Source organism: Aethalodelphis obliquidens, unplaced genomic scaffold (genome assembly GCF_003676395.1).
Source record: "Aethalodelphis obliquidens isolate GAN/ISIS:26980383/991018 unplaced genomic scaffold, ASM367639v1 scaffold27, whole genome shotgun sequence".
NCBI classification, from domain to species: Eukaryota; Metazoa; Chordata; class Mammalia; order Artiodactyla; family Delphinidae; genus Aethalodelphis; species Aethalodelphis obliquidens.
Window position 1 is genome coordinate 13,084,881 of NW_020837971.1, and position 16,922 is coordinate 13,101,802.

General features: G+C 42.6%; 1 protein-coding gene across 2 annotated transcripts in view; it reads left to right on the forward strand.

Moving 5' to 3' along the window:
* SUGCT (succinyl-CoA:glutarate-CoA transferase) overlaps positions 1 to 10,317 on the forward strand; it is a 692,699-nt gene extending 682,382 nt beyond the window's left edge. For both annotated transcript variants that reach the window (XM_027123976.1, XM_027123978.1), the window contains one exon: positions 9,290 to 10,317. In XM_027123976.1, the coding sequence (XP_026979777.1) occupies positions 9,290 to 9,453 (164 nt within the window). In that variant the 3' untranslated portion in view covers positions 9,454 to 10,317. The remainder of the gene's footprint in view (positions 1 to 9,289) is intronic.
* Positions 10,318 to 16,922: the final 6,605 nt, after the last annotated feature.

The following is a 16,922-nucleotide window of genomic DNA, read 5'->3' on the forward strand; positions in this document are numbered from 1 at the left end:
AGAGAACTCTGCGTTTCTTTCTCTGCCTCCTTCTGTGAGCACAGCGTCCACAGTTCTTTCACAAGTAAAACTGCCCTGATTTCTACCCCTTGAGTCAGTGGAGATGTGTCTGTTCAAGGCCAAGAATTCCTCTTTGCAAGAAATGCATTTATCTCCGAATTTATGAGCTATACAAATTAATTTTTCATTCATTTAATTTGCTTCCTGGGGACACAAACCATTTTGATGCAATAGATTTTGATATAGAACTTAGATAATAGAGGAAAGGCTGCCTGAATAACTAATTTAAAACCTCAGCATCAGAGATGTTGGAATAAATACAATTGCCTTGGAAATATACTGCTTTGGAATGAAGACATTTAGATGGTAAATGACCTCTACATTTACATATCCTGGCCCAAACTCTTCCCTGAATTCCAGACTTGCATAGCTAAAGGCTTCTCTCCTCAGATATCTCATTGGCAAGTCAAACAGCATCTTCAAAAAAGAATTTGACTTCTGCTTCCACCCAGGCTTGTCTGTGAATCCATTCAGCCTTCTGCATCTGGTAAATGGCCTCACCAGTTACTCAACTCAGAAAGAGGAGTTCTCCTTTGATCCTTCTCCCTCCCTCCTCAACTACCTTGGGTGGGCCTTGTACTTCATCAGCAAGTCCTCTCATTCTATCACCGAATAGCCCTCAAATACATCCACTTTTCTTAAATTCTGTAGGCACCATCCTAGTCTAGGCCACCATCGTCTCCTCTGATCTCCCCAGAACAGCCTCCAAGCTCATTTGATCGCATTCTCTGCCCAGCAATGGGAGTATTTAAGTCTTGTCACTGCTTTGCTTAAAGCCCCAGCTGCTTCCCAGTGAACTCAGAATAGGATCCAAGTTTACTACCATAGCCTATAAATCCCTGTGCCTCTCCCTCCAACTTCATCTAGAAACTACCAAATGATGTTTGAGCCACCCTGGAACTTTTTTCAGTGCCTTGAACATCAAGCCTGTTCACACAAGTTAGCCTAGGTACCCAACTAACACAGTCAGCTCTGTAGTACTGTAATAGGTTTATAATACTTTTCACACAAATAACACATAAAAAACAAGCACAAAAATAAACATTTTTAATCTTACAGTACAGTACCTTGAAAAGTACAGTAGTCCAGTACAACAGCTGGCATCCAGGGGCACGTTCACGTCTTTGAAAGTTCACAAATTGAAGGTTCGGATGTAGGGGACTGACTTTACTACCCCATGACCCCTCTCCACCGTGCCTGCAATATTCTCCTCTTTTCAGCTAGGTTTCTACTCATTTAATAATTTCTATCAAATTAAAACTATTTATTTGTTTGCCTATTTGTCTGTCTTCCGAATCAGAATGTAAATTCCATGAAAGGAGTGTCTAGATACATTTTGTTTGCTAACATATATCTAGATTATATAGCTCAGATCTTGACACAGGGATACTCACAAATTATATGTAGAATAAATTAGTGGATAAATGAATTAATAAAATAATATAAATAGTATTTATTCAAATATCTTTAATTGTTAGCAATAATTAGTTCACCACATTTGTATTGAATGACAGTGCATGGACCGCGGAGTCTGACGTATAGGACATTTTGTCCTGGTTCTATCTCTTACTTAACTGGGTAACCTTAGACAAACTAACCATTTAAAGGGTCTCGATTTCTTGATCTGTAAAATGCGAGTTATAATGCTCTCTGTTTTATAAGTTGAAAAGTCCAGTGAGATAATGCAAATAAAAAGCAGAGTCCACAGTCATCACAAGTGTTCAAGAGAAGATGCTTGCTGTTATCTTCATTAGAAGGACCACAAAAGGCATTGAGGGCCAATTAGCAAATACAGTTGGCATTTTCCTGCCGGCATAGGGCAAACAGCAACTAATAGACAATCTAATGCACTATGCTTTGTGCCATTATAGAGGATACACAGATAATAAGCGCTTCTTGAATGTTCTTGGCATCAAAGTCAAATGGATTTTCTTTACTTATATTCCATCAGTTACTTAAAATCTTGCCACATTGTAATTTGCTTCATATTTGAACCTTGATTTTCTTAGGCAAATTTTGTGTTTTTCCAGAGTTCCTAGTTCTTACTTTTTCTCTTACGTATGTAGCTTTATCTGGTTATTTTACTTTTTCCAACCTCTCAGTCATACTGATTCTACAGTTAAGGCTCTTCTGCCTCCTTAGACTCCCCCTTTTGAAGATCTCTGTCCTTATCCATCTCTGCCTTGTCGAAGCTGTCGTTCTGGGACCTTCGTTCCCTACACTTCCTGGCTGGTCCTCAGTGCATACCAACATTTTCCTCTTATTTCATTTACTCCAGTGTTTTACTGGAGTCAACGTCAAGAAACATACTTAGTGAGTTTAATCTTTGAAAGTTCGAAAATACCTTCATATTTGATTAACCATTTGACTGGATATACAATTCTAGGTTTAATGTCATTTCCGTTTAGAAATTTGAAAGCAAGCTTCACTTTCTTCTAGTTTCTAGGAAAAACCAGTGAGACTAGTCTATATTGAGGCGTTTAATCCTTCTGCTTTCAGCCCTACTTCTAGTCTAAGATCTGTCTCTCTCTTAACCATTGATTTTAAGAAAAGAGGCTCAGGAATTCCCTGGCGGTCCAGTGGTTAGGACTCGGCGATTTCACTGCCAAGGGTGCGGGTGCGATCCCTGGTCGGGGAGCTAGGATTCCGCAAGCCATGCACAGAGTGGCCAAAAATAGAAAAAAAATTAATTATATTAATTTTTTAAAAAAAGAGGCTTTTGGGGAGGTGAAATAGACCAATTGGCATCGAGTTCCTCTCAGTGTCCTTGTAGAATATTCTGTGCTTCAGCTTTCTCTGCCTCTTTTCCCCATCAACATGATCCCATCCATGTCATTCTTAAATTCGTTGGAATATCCCATTCACTAGTAATGCTCTCTCCCATCCTTTTTCCTCATATGAAGTTTTATGTTTGTTTGTTTAACTCATGTACTTTTATTTCAGTGGCTTACCAGGAGAGAGTGAAGGCAGTTATAGCTGTTCAAAGCCCCAAAATACACAACTTGAAATTATAGTACAGTTTGCCATCATTTAGAGTTACTGTAATTTATTGAACCAGTGCCAAAGTTTTGGACATATTTTCCTAATTTTTTTTCAGTATTACAACTATTTGACCACTTTATCTAGAAGGAAGCGGTTAGAGATAGGCCTTTGAGGACAGTACATGAGGGAATGATTGCTAAACACCTACTCTTAACAAGGTAACCTTTGGAAGCTAAGAAAAGATGGAAAAGTTTTCTTTCTTTCTTTTTTTTTTAAGTTCAGAATGCCCCACAAAGAACCCTCACAGACTGTGTGTTAGAAAGCCTTGTGGGAAGGAGAGAGGTATTAAGAGTATTAAGGAGATTTAGAAAGTTGTTTATTTAGATCCTTGCCAATAAAATTTGTCGATATTCCTGATTACATCCATAGAAAAAAAAATTTTTTTAAATAGGATTTCTCCATCTAAGTGTGTGAACACTTTTAAAACTCTTGATGTTGAGTTGACAAATTTCCCTCCAGAAGAATTGCACCAATTTGCATTCCTACCAATCACAGACCTCTTTTTATTTTTTATTTATTGTTTTTGGCTGCGTTGGGTCTTCATTGCTGCTCACGGGCTTTCTCTAGTTGCAGCGAGTGGGGCTACTCTTCGTTGCGGTGCGCAGGCTTCTCACTGCGGTGGCTTCTCGTTGCAGAGCGTGGGCTCTAGGCACACAGGCTTCAGTAGTTGTGGCGCACAGGCTTAGCTGGTCCACAGCATGTGGGACGTTCCCAGAGCAGGGCTCGAACCCAGGTCCCCTGCATCGGCAGGCGGACTCCCAACTACTGCACCACCAGGGAAGTCCCAATCACAGACGTCTTAAACACACGCTAAGATGACATCCACAAGATGATTTGCTAGTTTTATAAACAAAATTGGGGCTCATTATCTTCATACACATTTCTTTGATTATTACTGATTATTATTACCCATATTGTATTACCCAACTGCTCAAACCAATCCTCCGTAGGTATTGCCAGCCTCACTTTAGAAATCTATAGACTGAGACTCAGGGACCTTTTTTTTTTTTTTTTGCGGTACGCGGGCCTCTCACTGTTGTGCCCTCTCCTGTTGCGGAGCACAGGCTCCGGACGCGCAGGCTCAGCGGCCATGGCTCACGGGCCCAGCCACTCCGCGGCATGTGGGATCTTCCCGGACCGGGGCACGAACCCGTGTCCCCTGCATCGGCAGGCGGACTCCCAACCACTGCACCACCAGGGAAGCCCTCAGGGACTTTTAAGAATTCTCAAGATCACACAGCTTTCAAGTGTTTGAAAGCATATGCGGGTGTAGATATTGCTTTGCCAAAAAGTAATTTAAGAACATGTGACTTATCTGCTCATCTTTTTTTTTTTAAACAGAAAATCAGATCATTCTTTCTGGACCTTAGATGTAAATAATTATGTCAGACATCTTCTACTTCTTGAAACAAATAGTTGAAGAACCCTTCATGCAAAGCCTAGACTGGGAGGGATGTCCCAGGTACACAGGATTATTGCACAGGGTTACAAGGACAGGATTCAATGGACCCATGAGAACTTAGCTTTCTCTGGGATCTAGATATTGCCTTCCTTGTCTCACTGTGCGTGTCTATGTATATTTTTAAGGGACTGTAAATTTCTGGGTTTTATGAACCATGTGGCAAAATGATCCTCCACAGTAGCTCCTCACTCTGCCCCATCCCCAGGTTCACTTTCCAAAGTTTCAGTTACCTGTTGTCAACCGTGGTCTAAAAATATGAAACAGAAAATTCTAGAAAACAATAATTCATAAATTTTAAATTGTGTGCCATTCTGAGGAGAGTGATGAACTCTCCTGCCATCCCCCTCTGTCCCTTGAATCATCCGTTTGTCCAGCGTATCCACCCGTTAGTCACTTAGTAGCCCTCTAGGTTATCAGATTGACTGTCCGTCGGTGGCAGCACATGTGTTCAAGTGACCCTTATTTTACTGAATAATGTTCCCAAAGCACAAGAGTAGTGATGCTGGCAATTCGGATATGCCAAAGAGAAGCTGTAAAGAGCTGCTTTTAAGTGAAAAGGTGAAAGTTCTCAACTTAATAAGGAAAGAAGAATAAACTGTAAGCTGAGGTCGCTGAGATCTACAGTAAGAGCGCATCTTCTATCCGTGAAATTGTGAAGAAGGAAAAAGAAATTTGTGCTAGTTTTGCTGTCACACCTCAAACTGCAAAAGTTAAGGCCACAGTGTGTCATAGGTGCTTAGTTAAGATGGAAAAAGCATTAAATATGTACAGTAAGATATTTTGAGAGACCACTTGTACATAACTTATTATTATAGTATATTGTTATCATTGTTCTATGTTATCAGTAGTTATAGTTGTTCATCACTTACTGTGCCTCATTTATAAATTAAACTTTATCATAAGTATGTGTGGATAAGAAAAAAGAGTATACATAGGGTTTGACATTTTCTGTGGTTTTAGGCATCCACATGGGGTCTTGGAAACTATCCCCTACAGATAAGGGAGCACTGCTGTATTTAAGAAACGTATAGAAAATTACAATGTGAAAACGGCCAGTACAGTACAGATACCTATACCATACTCTGATATTAAATTACATGGATAAACCCCAGCTTCAGAATCTTTCTAAAATCAATCATATGCAAAATACCTGGTTTCTGAAGGGGCATATGAAAAAGTATATACAATTTCATAAACTGCAATATGGCTTACTTAGTAACTTATATTTATTTAAAGAAGCCTAAGCTTTCCAAATGTATAGTATCTTCCAGGTGTCTTTATCCTAGCAAGTCTAAAAATTACCAAGTAATACCATTCCACCAACCTAAATTCTCTAAGATTTTTTTGTGCAAAGTGTTAAATGCCCTTCATCCCAGACTTGGTAGCATAGTGTTCGGTGTGGATCTGGAAGCTCCCAGGAAAGGATGGTGCCTAGTGAGGGTGACACAAGTTGAACTGCCCTTTCCTATGGCTGGACCTGAAGAATTCCCTTATGCATCATCCCTGCAGGGAGGTAAACGTCCAAGTTCTACGTACCAATACCACAGTACTCCAACGTGGATGAATCTCAGAAACATTATGCTAAGTGGAGGACACCAGACACTTAAAGGTCACATACTGTATGATCTCATTGATATGGAATATCCAGAATAGAGAAATCCCTAGAGACAGAAGGAAGGTTAGTGGTTGCCAGGGGTGTGAGGGGAGGGGAGAATTGAGAGAAACTGCTTAAGGGATGAGGGTTTTGCTGAGAGTGTAACTGAAGGTGGGGTCTGGCTGCTCGCCCGTAAAGAGGCAAGGTTGGCAGAAAGGAAAGTCTGCCTGATTTTGCATGCCGGCGAAGGGGGGGGGGGGCATGCGAGGGAGGGCGGATGCCTGTCCAAAGGCCGACTCCACCCCTCACAATCAGAGGGCAAGAGCTTTTATAGGTTGAAGGAAGGGGCTACATGCAGAAACAGCACAGTCAGCTCTGACAGTCATCCTGAAATCGGTCATTGCTGGTCTGACCAGCGTCATCCTGATTGTTTTAAGTACAGTTAATCTTCAGTTCCAGGGTCGGTTTGTTCCCATTTCCTTGAGGCCAGTTCTTGGAATTGTGGCAGCTAATGTCACGGCTACAGTCTGGCCATCACGTAGTTAACTTCTTCCACCTGATGGGGTTTCAGCGTCTATAAGACAGCTCACAGGATAGGGCTCAGAATGTTATCTATAGCCCTTGAGAAGGAACTAAAGGTCCTTAACTGCGCTTAATGACTAAACTATTATTATTTAGTCTTGTTGTACGGTTTTCCTTTGTTTCTGCATTTTCTCATTTCTCTGATTAAACTTATTCTTTGGTTAAAGTTTTTCCACAGACAAAAGGCAGGCGGAGGACATGGGGGCCAAGGACCACAGGTGGGGTCCTGCTCCGTTTCAGGAGCGATGGAAATATTTTGGAACTAGATAGAGGTGGTAGTCACACAGCATTGCAAATGTATTAAATGCCACTGAATAGTTCACTTGAAAATGGTGAATTTTATGTTATGTGAATTTCACCTCAACCCATTCTTTTTTTAACAAAACTCCAAGTTCCTAAACCCAATAGACCTGGATTTGGAAACTGACAACTTCCTAGCTGTATGATGTTGGGCAAGTTATTCTCATTTTCTAACCTGGATCCTAACTTTAACCGTTTTACCTTAAACCTCCGGCAACATCCATACAGGATTGCCGTGAGGATTATAGGAGATCATGTATGTAAAACCTTTGGCACAGTGGCTGGCACATCCTAGATTCTTAGGAAACGGTAGCTACCACTGCTAATACTCCTGGCAGCAGCAGCAATAGCAGTAAATGGTAGCTGTGTTTCAACCCAGATTCCTGAATAGTCAAGTGACTGTTTTCCAGTTGATCGTCTTGCTTCAGGTCCTCCAGTAGGAAAAGAACACATACCTGACTTCGACTTCAGCCTTGTATTCGCTCAGCAGAGTCCTTCTTTTGAAAGACAAGTTTTAGATGAAAACCATGGTTAATGTCAAAATGGAACACATCCCTAAAATACCAAATTATCAGCTTTCCCGGGAGCGTAGGGGGCACTGCTTCCCAATGTGTGCTCCTTTCCTGAAAAGGGACCAACCCGTGAAAAAACAGTCATACACTGGAGCATTTAAAGGGAAGTGTGAGAAGGGGAAAAAAAAGGAATTTCCCTGAGCTTCAGAGAAGGAAAACTGTGCAGTCAGTTGGAAGTTGCCGTTTATCTGGAGTGCATGGTATGGGTGACAGACAGGGGCGGCTTGATGGTTTTAGGAGGTCTGTGTCCTCTCTCTCCATCAACAATGGCTTCCTCAACATGACCTTTTCTGAATGGAATTCTCCGAAGAGCCGGGAGCACATTTGCTGCTTTACTGACTGACATTCTGTTACCCACATGTGCTTTGGTTTTATTTGTTCTTCCTATGAGCTCCCCAAATCGAGAGGAGGCTGGAAGAATTTTTATGAGATAGAAATGTACTGTTTTGTAGTCTCCTTGTGACTCCCTAATTTGTTTTCCCAAAGCCTAATCAAGTGAGACGTAAAGGACAGCCAACATAAATACCATTTATTGAATGAGGCAACAAAAGTAAAATCTGTTGAAACAGCATGTTCCCCAGCTTGTCCATGGAAGAGTGAGAAGCAGGACGAGGCTGCTAAGGTTATGGAAAGTACATGGTCTTCAATGTGAGACAGCTCAGGTGGACATGGATTTGCTTCCTGGTGCTATTAATTATTAGCCATGTGACCTTGAGCAAAACCTTATTAGCTTTGGGGACTTTAGTGTCATTATGTGAAGATTGGGGAGGATAAAATCCATTCCCAACAGGTGTTGAAAGCATTTCTTGAGTTACCCTGTTTGCAGTGGCTCAGTGCTCAGCAAAGAGCTGACAATAAACATCCTTTTCCCCTTGCACTGCAAAGCATCAAGGGAGGTGATGGGGCAGCTTTTGTCATCATAGTGGCCGGCAGGTTTTGTGCATTGTTGTGGGTTAGGGGATGCTTACTTCGTGCTTTCTGTCCATTATCTCATTTAAATCCTTACATCAAGTCTATGTGGTAAACTTTATCATACCCAGTTTAGTCGCAGAACACGAGGCTCAGAGACGTTAAGTAATTAGTCCGAGATGGCGCTGCTCGAAAGTAGAAGAGCTGATATCCAAACAGAAGTCTCTCTGACAATGAAGCTTGCACCCATAACCTCTTCTACCACCTAAAGGCTTCACCCAGGGTCTGGCTGAGGTGTAGTGGATCTGTGGTCTGTTGAATTGAATCTTGGAACCCTACAGTAGATGCTGAGTAGTAAACCTTTGTGTTCCCTTCACCTGGGGTCAGATTTCCAGCCTCAGAGAGACACTATGTACCCATGGGCACTGTTCTCTGGGACCCAGAAAGTCAACTCAGTTGAGTGACCTACCCCTGTGGGTCTTTGTGACAGGCCAGGCATATTCATGTGGCCCCCTGCATGGTGGTGGGCAGGTCAGATGACCACTGCACAGTTGGATAAAGCTAAGTCAAGAAAAGCCATGTGTGCAAATGCAGTTCTTTCCAAAATGATGGTCCATCTGCAAGGGTGTAACCGGCAGTGATGTTCCTGGCATTCATCGCAAACACTCCAGGCTGCTTGGGTAATGAATTTCTGGGTTTTTTTTTTGGGTAATGAATTTCTGAGGGTTAGTCATTAACAGGTTTCCTGCCTTCCTCCCCCTTTGACAGGCCCAGCTGTGAGATACAGTGAGTTAAAGATGTCAGAGGCCAGCCCGCCCCCCCTGCTTGGGCAGCACACGACGCACATCCTGAAGGAGGTCCTCAGATACGATGACAGGGCCATCACAGAGCTGCTCAGCGCTGGAGTGGTGACCCAACATGAGGTTGAGTGACAAAGGAAATAACGCTTTTTTGCAAAACCACAGTTGGAATGCGTTTTGCTAGCAAAGGTAAAGTAGCCTTTCCGGACCCTGCTCCCCAGTTCTGGTGCCTGCCACTGAAGAGTTAGAGGAATTCCAGAGTTCCTGCCTGGCCTCTCCAGAATGGCGCTGGTATCAGTGAATCGAGTGCTTTCTAAACGCACCCCACCTTTGATTCCTTACCATTTACCCCCAGATAATAGATTAATTGTGGATTTGTGGGATTTTTTTTTTTTTTGGGTGAAGTTTTTTTTTTCTGGAAAAATACATTCCTCATTCTAATTACGTTAATAGCCTAAACGTTTGCCCCTCCAGCCCACGCAGGTCTGAAAAAGAGCAGATCTCTTGACGTTCTTTACTTGCACATAAAGTCCTCATTTAAACCTTTGTTAGGAAGTCAAAGCAATAAGCAGAATGACAGTCTCGGTGATTGATTTTAAACAGAATAACTTAATTTTGAGCTCATGAACCCTTTGTTAATCTGTAATTTAAACCATGGAATTTGTTAATGTCCATTATAAAACTGAGCTCCGTTCTCCCCCATGGGGGTAAATAATGGCTTTATGTTGTATTTCTTTGATTATTTCATGAGACATGGCAGAAAATCAGTCTCCACCAATGAATTTTGGGATGTAGGGGGTGAAGAGTGGTTCTTTAATTGGTACCTTATTTTGAGCCAAGTACAAATGCAACAGGTTTTTAAATGAATGTCAGATGACTATCTCGGTATTAAATAACGTCTAAATAATGATAAATTGGAGAATGAAAGGAAAATATTTCTTTGTGATCTGAGTATCCACTGTAGAAGAATATATCATGCCTTAATATTAAGTATTTGCATTTAAGTATTTGTCAGTGAATTCGAAATATAGAAACATCTTCCTGTCCAGAAGGTGGTAGCTGATTTGCCTATATGTTCCAGGATGAATTGTCACTCAGACTGCCAATCACCCAAGCCCAGGTACAGACCAAGGAATCAGATGACCCCATGATGAGTATCCTCATATGAACACAATTCACGCTGTTAGGCACATATATCTTAAAGCCATGTCATTACATGCCAAGTGGTCATTGAAAGTTAAATTACAGATGTTCATTTTTCAAACTGTGATTTAGAGCTAGTTTTCTTTTTTTTTTTTTTACGGTATGCGGGCCTCTCACTGTTGTGGCCTCTCCTGTTGCGGAGCACAGGCTCAGCAGCCATGGCTCACAGGCCCAGCTGCTCTGCAGCATGTGGGATCTTCCCAGACCGGGGCATGAACCCGTGTCCCCTGCATCGGCAGGCAGACTCTCAACCATTGCTCCACCAGGGAAGCCCTTAGAGCTAGTTTTCTTATGGTGTTCTTTTTTATTGGGAAGATTCAAGCCATTTATGCATGCTGTAAGCCCCAATGTGTTTGTAGAATCAAGGACTCCAAAGGAAGTTTGTCTTCTCATGAGGCCTCCTGGGACTTTCTAGAAGAATGCCTACTAATTCTTGAAACACTTATTGTCCTCTCTGCTTTCCCCTTTGTGGACAACTTATTCTGAAGAACTCCTGCTGTTATCCCACTAGTTAGAATTTCATCATGCAAGGGTAATTTGATACCTTCTTCAGTACTTTTCCCCCAGTGGCTAATTCGTAGATATATATTTGGAGACATTCACTTCAGGCCAGACATCTAAATGAAATTCTTCCATGTATATACAATTAGTAATGAAAATGGTAAAAGGCTGGATGACAGAGAATTGGCAAAACGCATACCTTGAAAGACGTTTCTCCACCATTTCTCCTAGTGAGCCAAGTAGATGTCTTGAAATGCAAATTACTTGCTTACTGAGCAATAACCCTTAAATATCTGGGTCTCCATATGTAGCAGGATGTTGATCATTTAGACAGGGTCACAAAATGCCTCTAAAACCTTGAAATCAGTTACGGTTGGTTGATTGCGCAGTCTTGGTCCCTAGCAGAGTTGCCATTGGAGACCGTCTCCAGTGTAATCGTGTATGTAGCTGTCCAGATTTCCACCTACACACCTCAAAACGATCCAGGAGAACTTTGAACCTGTTCATTACCCAACAGATAGCACTTACCCAACTGATTAGGTGAGAGAAGTAATTTAGAATATGTTTCAAGTTCAGATAGATAACTAGTCCTGCAAGAAACACTGTGCTTGCTACAATTTCTAGCAACATGTCCCAGATCAAGTTATACCTATAAACAATGTGCTGTTTTAATTATCAGGACCTATTATCTTATGCATTTCCAAAGCCAAACATACTATTAAGATACCATATGCTCCAGTTCACTTTGTGTCAAGGCCTACCTTCTGGCAGATTTGTGTCTGAGGTTGGCCTAGAAAGTTCTTTGAAACTTCGCGGGTTAATCATTATGTGTGTCCACGAGCAACTGGTTTCCTTCCCTTGATTTTTTTCTTAAACTTTCTGCTGCCATGATTTTCTGGTTAATCAAGCATATTTTCCGTCATGCATTCTCATATGCTGAATGTTTCCCCAGAAGAAGAGAAATGAACATTGACCAGTTTTGTGTGACTCCCCCGGGTTACTTGGTGTTCTTTCGTGTTCAGTCCATCTACTAGGAGTTAGAAGCCCAGTCATGATTTAAAAAAACAGAAAAACAAGGGAGGTCTCACATAGGTTATTTCATACTAGCTCATTAGACTATTAGACTATGTGGGGTTAACCTCTTAGATAACCCCACAGTGGGGAGCTTTTGCATAAGACTTCAAGACCCCTGCTTTCAGCCTTTTGCACGGAAATTCACACCCACGTGTATCTCACCTGAATTTGGTAGCTCACCACTGACCCTTCGGTCCCATGACGTCGGCATGTGGTCTGCTTTTACGGATGTGAGTCTTGCTTGTCACTGTCCCATGTGGCTCAATGCTGCCTTTATCCACAGGACCCGTTCTCCAGATCCTGGGCCAGCAGGTGCTGAGAAAGAACGTTAGGTCCAGATCGTCTGCCTCTGCTCTGACAGCTCATGTGGCAAAGGAGACGAGAGGGAAAGAAAGGCACAGTCCTCACCCTCCATTCCCTGGCCCTGGGCTATTCATTTTCAAACTCATCCCCAAAGATTAATAGATTTTTCTTGCATTTGCTTCTGTTCATGGGAGAATATCCGCTATAGTGAGTCCTTAAATTCATGAGATTCTTCAGACACGGGATACCAGCAGAAAATGGTTGTTCACCTTGACTGTAGTATCAGTGACACTTAGGAGGCCAGAATGTCAAGCTCACTTCTTTTCCCTCTCTATTTTGTGGTACAATCATTATTTGATAAGGAGGATGAAAAGGTTCTGGAAAAAAAGGTACATAATTCCATTTCAAACAGCTGTTGGGAAAATAAAAAACACATCACAGGGGAAATGTAGAACTTTTCTCAGACATCAGGGTAAAATTGTGTTACTTCTTACAGTCTTAGTAGAGAAATACCAGGGTTCAGTGTTTTATAAATTCCTACTCTCATATGATGCTTAAATGGTTTCTCTGTGTAGACATACCAGGCTATCTTCTGGGCACAAATGGACCTGAGCTGGCTCTATGCAGGACAGGTTTATGTGGTGGGATTCGTGGAGTATAAGCACCTCCAACAGACACATTTCCCCCAAAGCTGATTCAAAACCGTGTCTTTTAGTATCACTCCAGGAAGTTAACGTATTATTGACAAATGAATGCAAATACTTTGAAACTGTATATTTATTCTACACACTAGGGGGAGGGAATGTGAGTTTTGAAGGGAGGAGAGTTGGAATAAGTGAATTTGATGTGGTGGAAGGGAAGAGAGAGCACGCCCAGGTCAGGGTGACCCAAGGGTGTGTTGGCCCTGGGGACCCTGGCGAGCCCATCGCAGCGTGAGCCTAGCCTGACCTGACGTGTGAATGCCGGGAGGGAGGACAGGCACTGGGGGGAGCTCAAATGCTACCCAGGAGACGGAACTCACCCACCTCAAATTTTTTTTCTGGAGAAATAGTTCTTTTTTCCCATTCTTTAAGATCTTAACATTAAAGGGACTACCCAGCCTCTTGACCCTTTGCAACTTTTTTTTTTTAATTTTTATTTTATATTGGAGCATAGCTGATTAACCGTGTCAGTTTCAGGTGTACAGCCAAGTGATTCAGTTACACATGTATCCATTCTTTTTCAGGTTCTTTTCTCATATAGGTTATCACAGAATGTTGAGTATAGCTCCCTGTGCTGTCCAGTAGGTCCTTGTTGGTTATCTGTTTTATATAGACCAGTGTGTACATGTCAGTCCCAATCTATCCCTCCCCGCCTACCTTTCCCTCCTGGCCTCCTGGTAACCATAAGTTCATTCTTTAAGTCTGTGAGTCTGTTTCTGTTTTGTAAATAAGGTCATTTGTATCCTTTTTTTTTTTTTAATAAGAGGCTGTGATAGATGCACCAAAGAGGCCCACATCCTAATTCCCAGAACCTGTGGATAGTGCCACCTTCCATGGCAAGAGGGCCTGATACAATCCCAGGGGCCTGTGGGCCCTGTGGTGGGCCTGATACAATCCCAGGGGCCTTTAAGTGTGGAAGAGTCAGCGTCAGAGTGACATGACGGGAGAAGGACTTTTCCGATTGCTATGGGATTTGAAAATGGAAACGAATGAAGGAACATAGGCATCTTCTAGGAGATGAAAAATGCAAAAAAAAAAAAAAGGACTGTCCCTTAGAGCCTCTAGAAGGAAAGCAGTCCTGCTTGGTTTTAGCCCAGTGGGACCTAGTTTGGACTCATTTGGGACTTCTGATCTCCAGAACTGTAAGCTAATAAATTTGTGCTGTTTTAAGCCACGGCGTTTGTGATATTTTGTCACAGCACCAATAGGAAACTAATATGGAGGCTGCTCTTCCTTGGTTTGAAAGTCTAAAGTGACAGGAGAATCGTTGCCATGCAAAGTGACTAATTGACACCTCCCTGTAAGTCCATTTTTTTCTACTTTCTCTTTTTTTATTTCCACTTCCTTTTTGACTTTTCACTTTTTCCCCATCCTTTCTCTACAATAATGTTTTCTTTCTCCCTCTCCTTTATCTTCCTCTCCCTCCTCCTCCGCTTCTTTCTCTCTTTCTCTCTTTTTGTCCATGTTACATAAGCATGGACACCAAAAGCCACCACTGACCTCGAGAAAAATAGGACTTGCTCAGTGATCTGGAGGATAACTAGTGGTAATTCTGGCCATGACTTCAGCTCCACAAGCGATTTTGGCTTAATCCATGGGCGGGGTGAGCCCTGAATAACTGGCTCCCTCTCCTTCTCCCTCAAAACTCAGGGAACGAAGTGAAGGAGTGTTCCAGATGTCACCCCAGTCTGGGGCAGAGCCCTCGGGCTTGCTACCTGTCACATGCCCCCAGTGCTAAGAAAAACATAAATAAATAAAATGTAATACAGAGCAGAGACTAGAGTCTGTGACAGCTGGGGTCTTGCTGTTGTGACTGAGTTCTCATCAGAGAAGGGGGAAGGAGGGCATGAAGCTTGATGTTTCTGCTCCAGCACTCAGCCTTGGCCTTTGTTTCTTGCTTTTTTCTTTTCTTTTGTTTTTTTGGCCTTGCCACACGTGGGATCTATGTTCCCCGACCAGGGATTGAACCTGTGCCCCCTGCAGTGGAAATGCGTGGAGTCTTAAGCACTGGACCACCAGGGAAGTCCCTTTGTTTCTTGCTTTTTCTTGGAGAAGGCAGCTACTCCGCCTTCAAGGGGGATTAGTAGTTTGCCCCTAATCACTGCTGTCAAACGGCCTCCAGAAAGGCGGTACCTTGGTTTTGCCATCTGTGAAACAGGCAGCCTGGGTCCTCACAGTTCCCTTTGCTTTCTTCTTTCAACAGGATGAAAAACACTCAGACGCACCCCTCCTGTCTCCCCCCACCCCTTTCTTTTTCTTTGCAAATGAACCACATGACAGTCTGTTCAACTCATATTGGTTTCTTTGGCTCCTGACCACAGAGATTGGAGGAGCAAAGCTTTCTTGCTGCTCATCTGCAGAATGAGCACAACTTGCTGTCACCCAGAACTTGTGCACAAATGCTGCCCATGAAGCAAGACATAGCTTCAGAACACACAACTGAGAGGAGAGAAATTAATGGAAAACGGCCACGGGAAAATATCTTTCTGTCCTCCCCTTTACCTCCTTCTGAACCCTAGAGAAGAATTCAGATTGCCGTAGCATCTCTTGGTATGGGACATGGCAACATGTGTAACACACATTCACCCCAGTAGACTTGGATTTATGTTTGTAGGTTTTACAAAGGACTTCCTGGCTGTTCTTGATCAAAGCTTTGAAATATACTACTAATGGACATTATTGTGTTCTTTCTTCTCAGAGGGTCAGGAAAATTGTAGCGTCTATTTTGGGGGGACTGCTAAAGATTCACTCTTTAGGGGGGGGTAGAAAATGAACTATACTTCCAGGATTGTCATTATAGATAGCCAAATGCTTGCAATGGCATTGACACAGATGAGGGGGCAGAACAGAAATGCAGTGACCCACAGGTCACCTCTGGAAACAGTGCCCAGTGACCCAGGACCCTGAATCTTCTCAGCTTGATTTGCTGAACTGTGCAAATGGGAGAGTGTTCCATTCTTAAAAAATATGACAGAGTTGGAAATATCCAGTCACTAGGGTTTCCGTCTCTGGGCCCGTTTCCCATCTTCTGCATCCCAAACATTTGTCTGGTTCTCCAAATTTACTTTCTGGGAAAACCTAAGTGAAAGGTTGCGGGCCCAGCACGCGAGCAGAGGTGGTGTTCAGGCCTCGCTAAGTGACTCAGTTAGCTGAAGTCACCGACAAAACCCTGCAGAGATGACAGTGATCAAAACTCATCAGTTTGTGCAGCTACACTCATACGACCCAGGTGACATGTGGTGAAATGAGTAGCTTGGTGGGCCTCTGTGTGGGTACATTTCTGGGGGAAGGTTTTTTAACTTGGGAGAATGAACAGTCAGAGCTAGAATAGGCCCAGCTGGGGGAGGAAGAGGATTCTGCTGGTAGAGTTAGTACCTTTCATTTCCTGTGCAAAGTTGAAGTAGACTTACTCTGCATCCGCGTGAAATAAGAGCTCTTATTATATTCTTTTTTTTCCTCTCTCTCTCTCTCTTAGGATACATGATAGATATAGTTCAGCGATACTGGAAGATCTTCTTATGAGTTCTGTGACTGGGGTTAAATTTGATGCTTAATAATAATAATAATGACACCAACAACAATATCTGTTAAGGTCTTATATGTAAAGCACTGTCCTAATAGATTTATATGTCCTAATGCACTTATTCAATGTGCCTGGGAAGCCCTGAAGGCTACTGCCTGGAGATGGAGGTCGGGGCTTCCCTGGTGGTCCAGTTAAGACTCCATGCTTCCAGTGCAGGGGGCACGGGTTCGATCCCTGGTCAGGGAACTAGGATCCCACATACTGCATGGCATAGCCATGAAAAAAAAGAAAAAGAT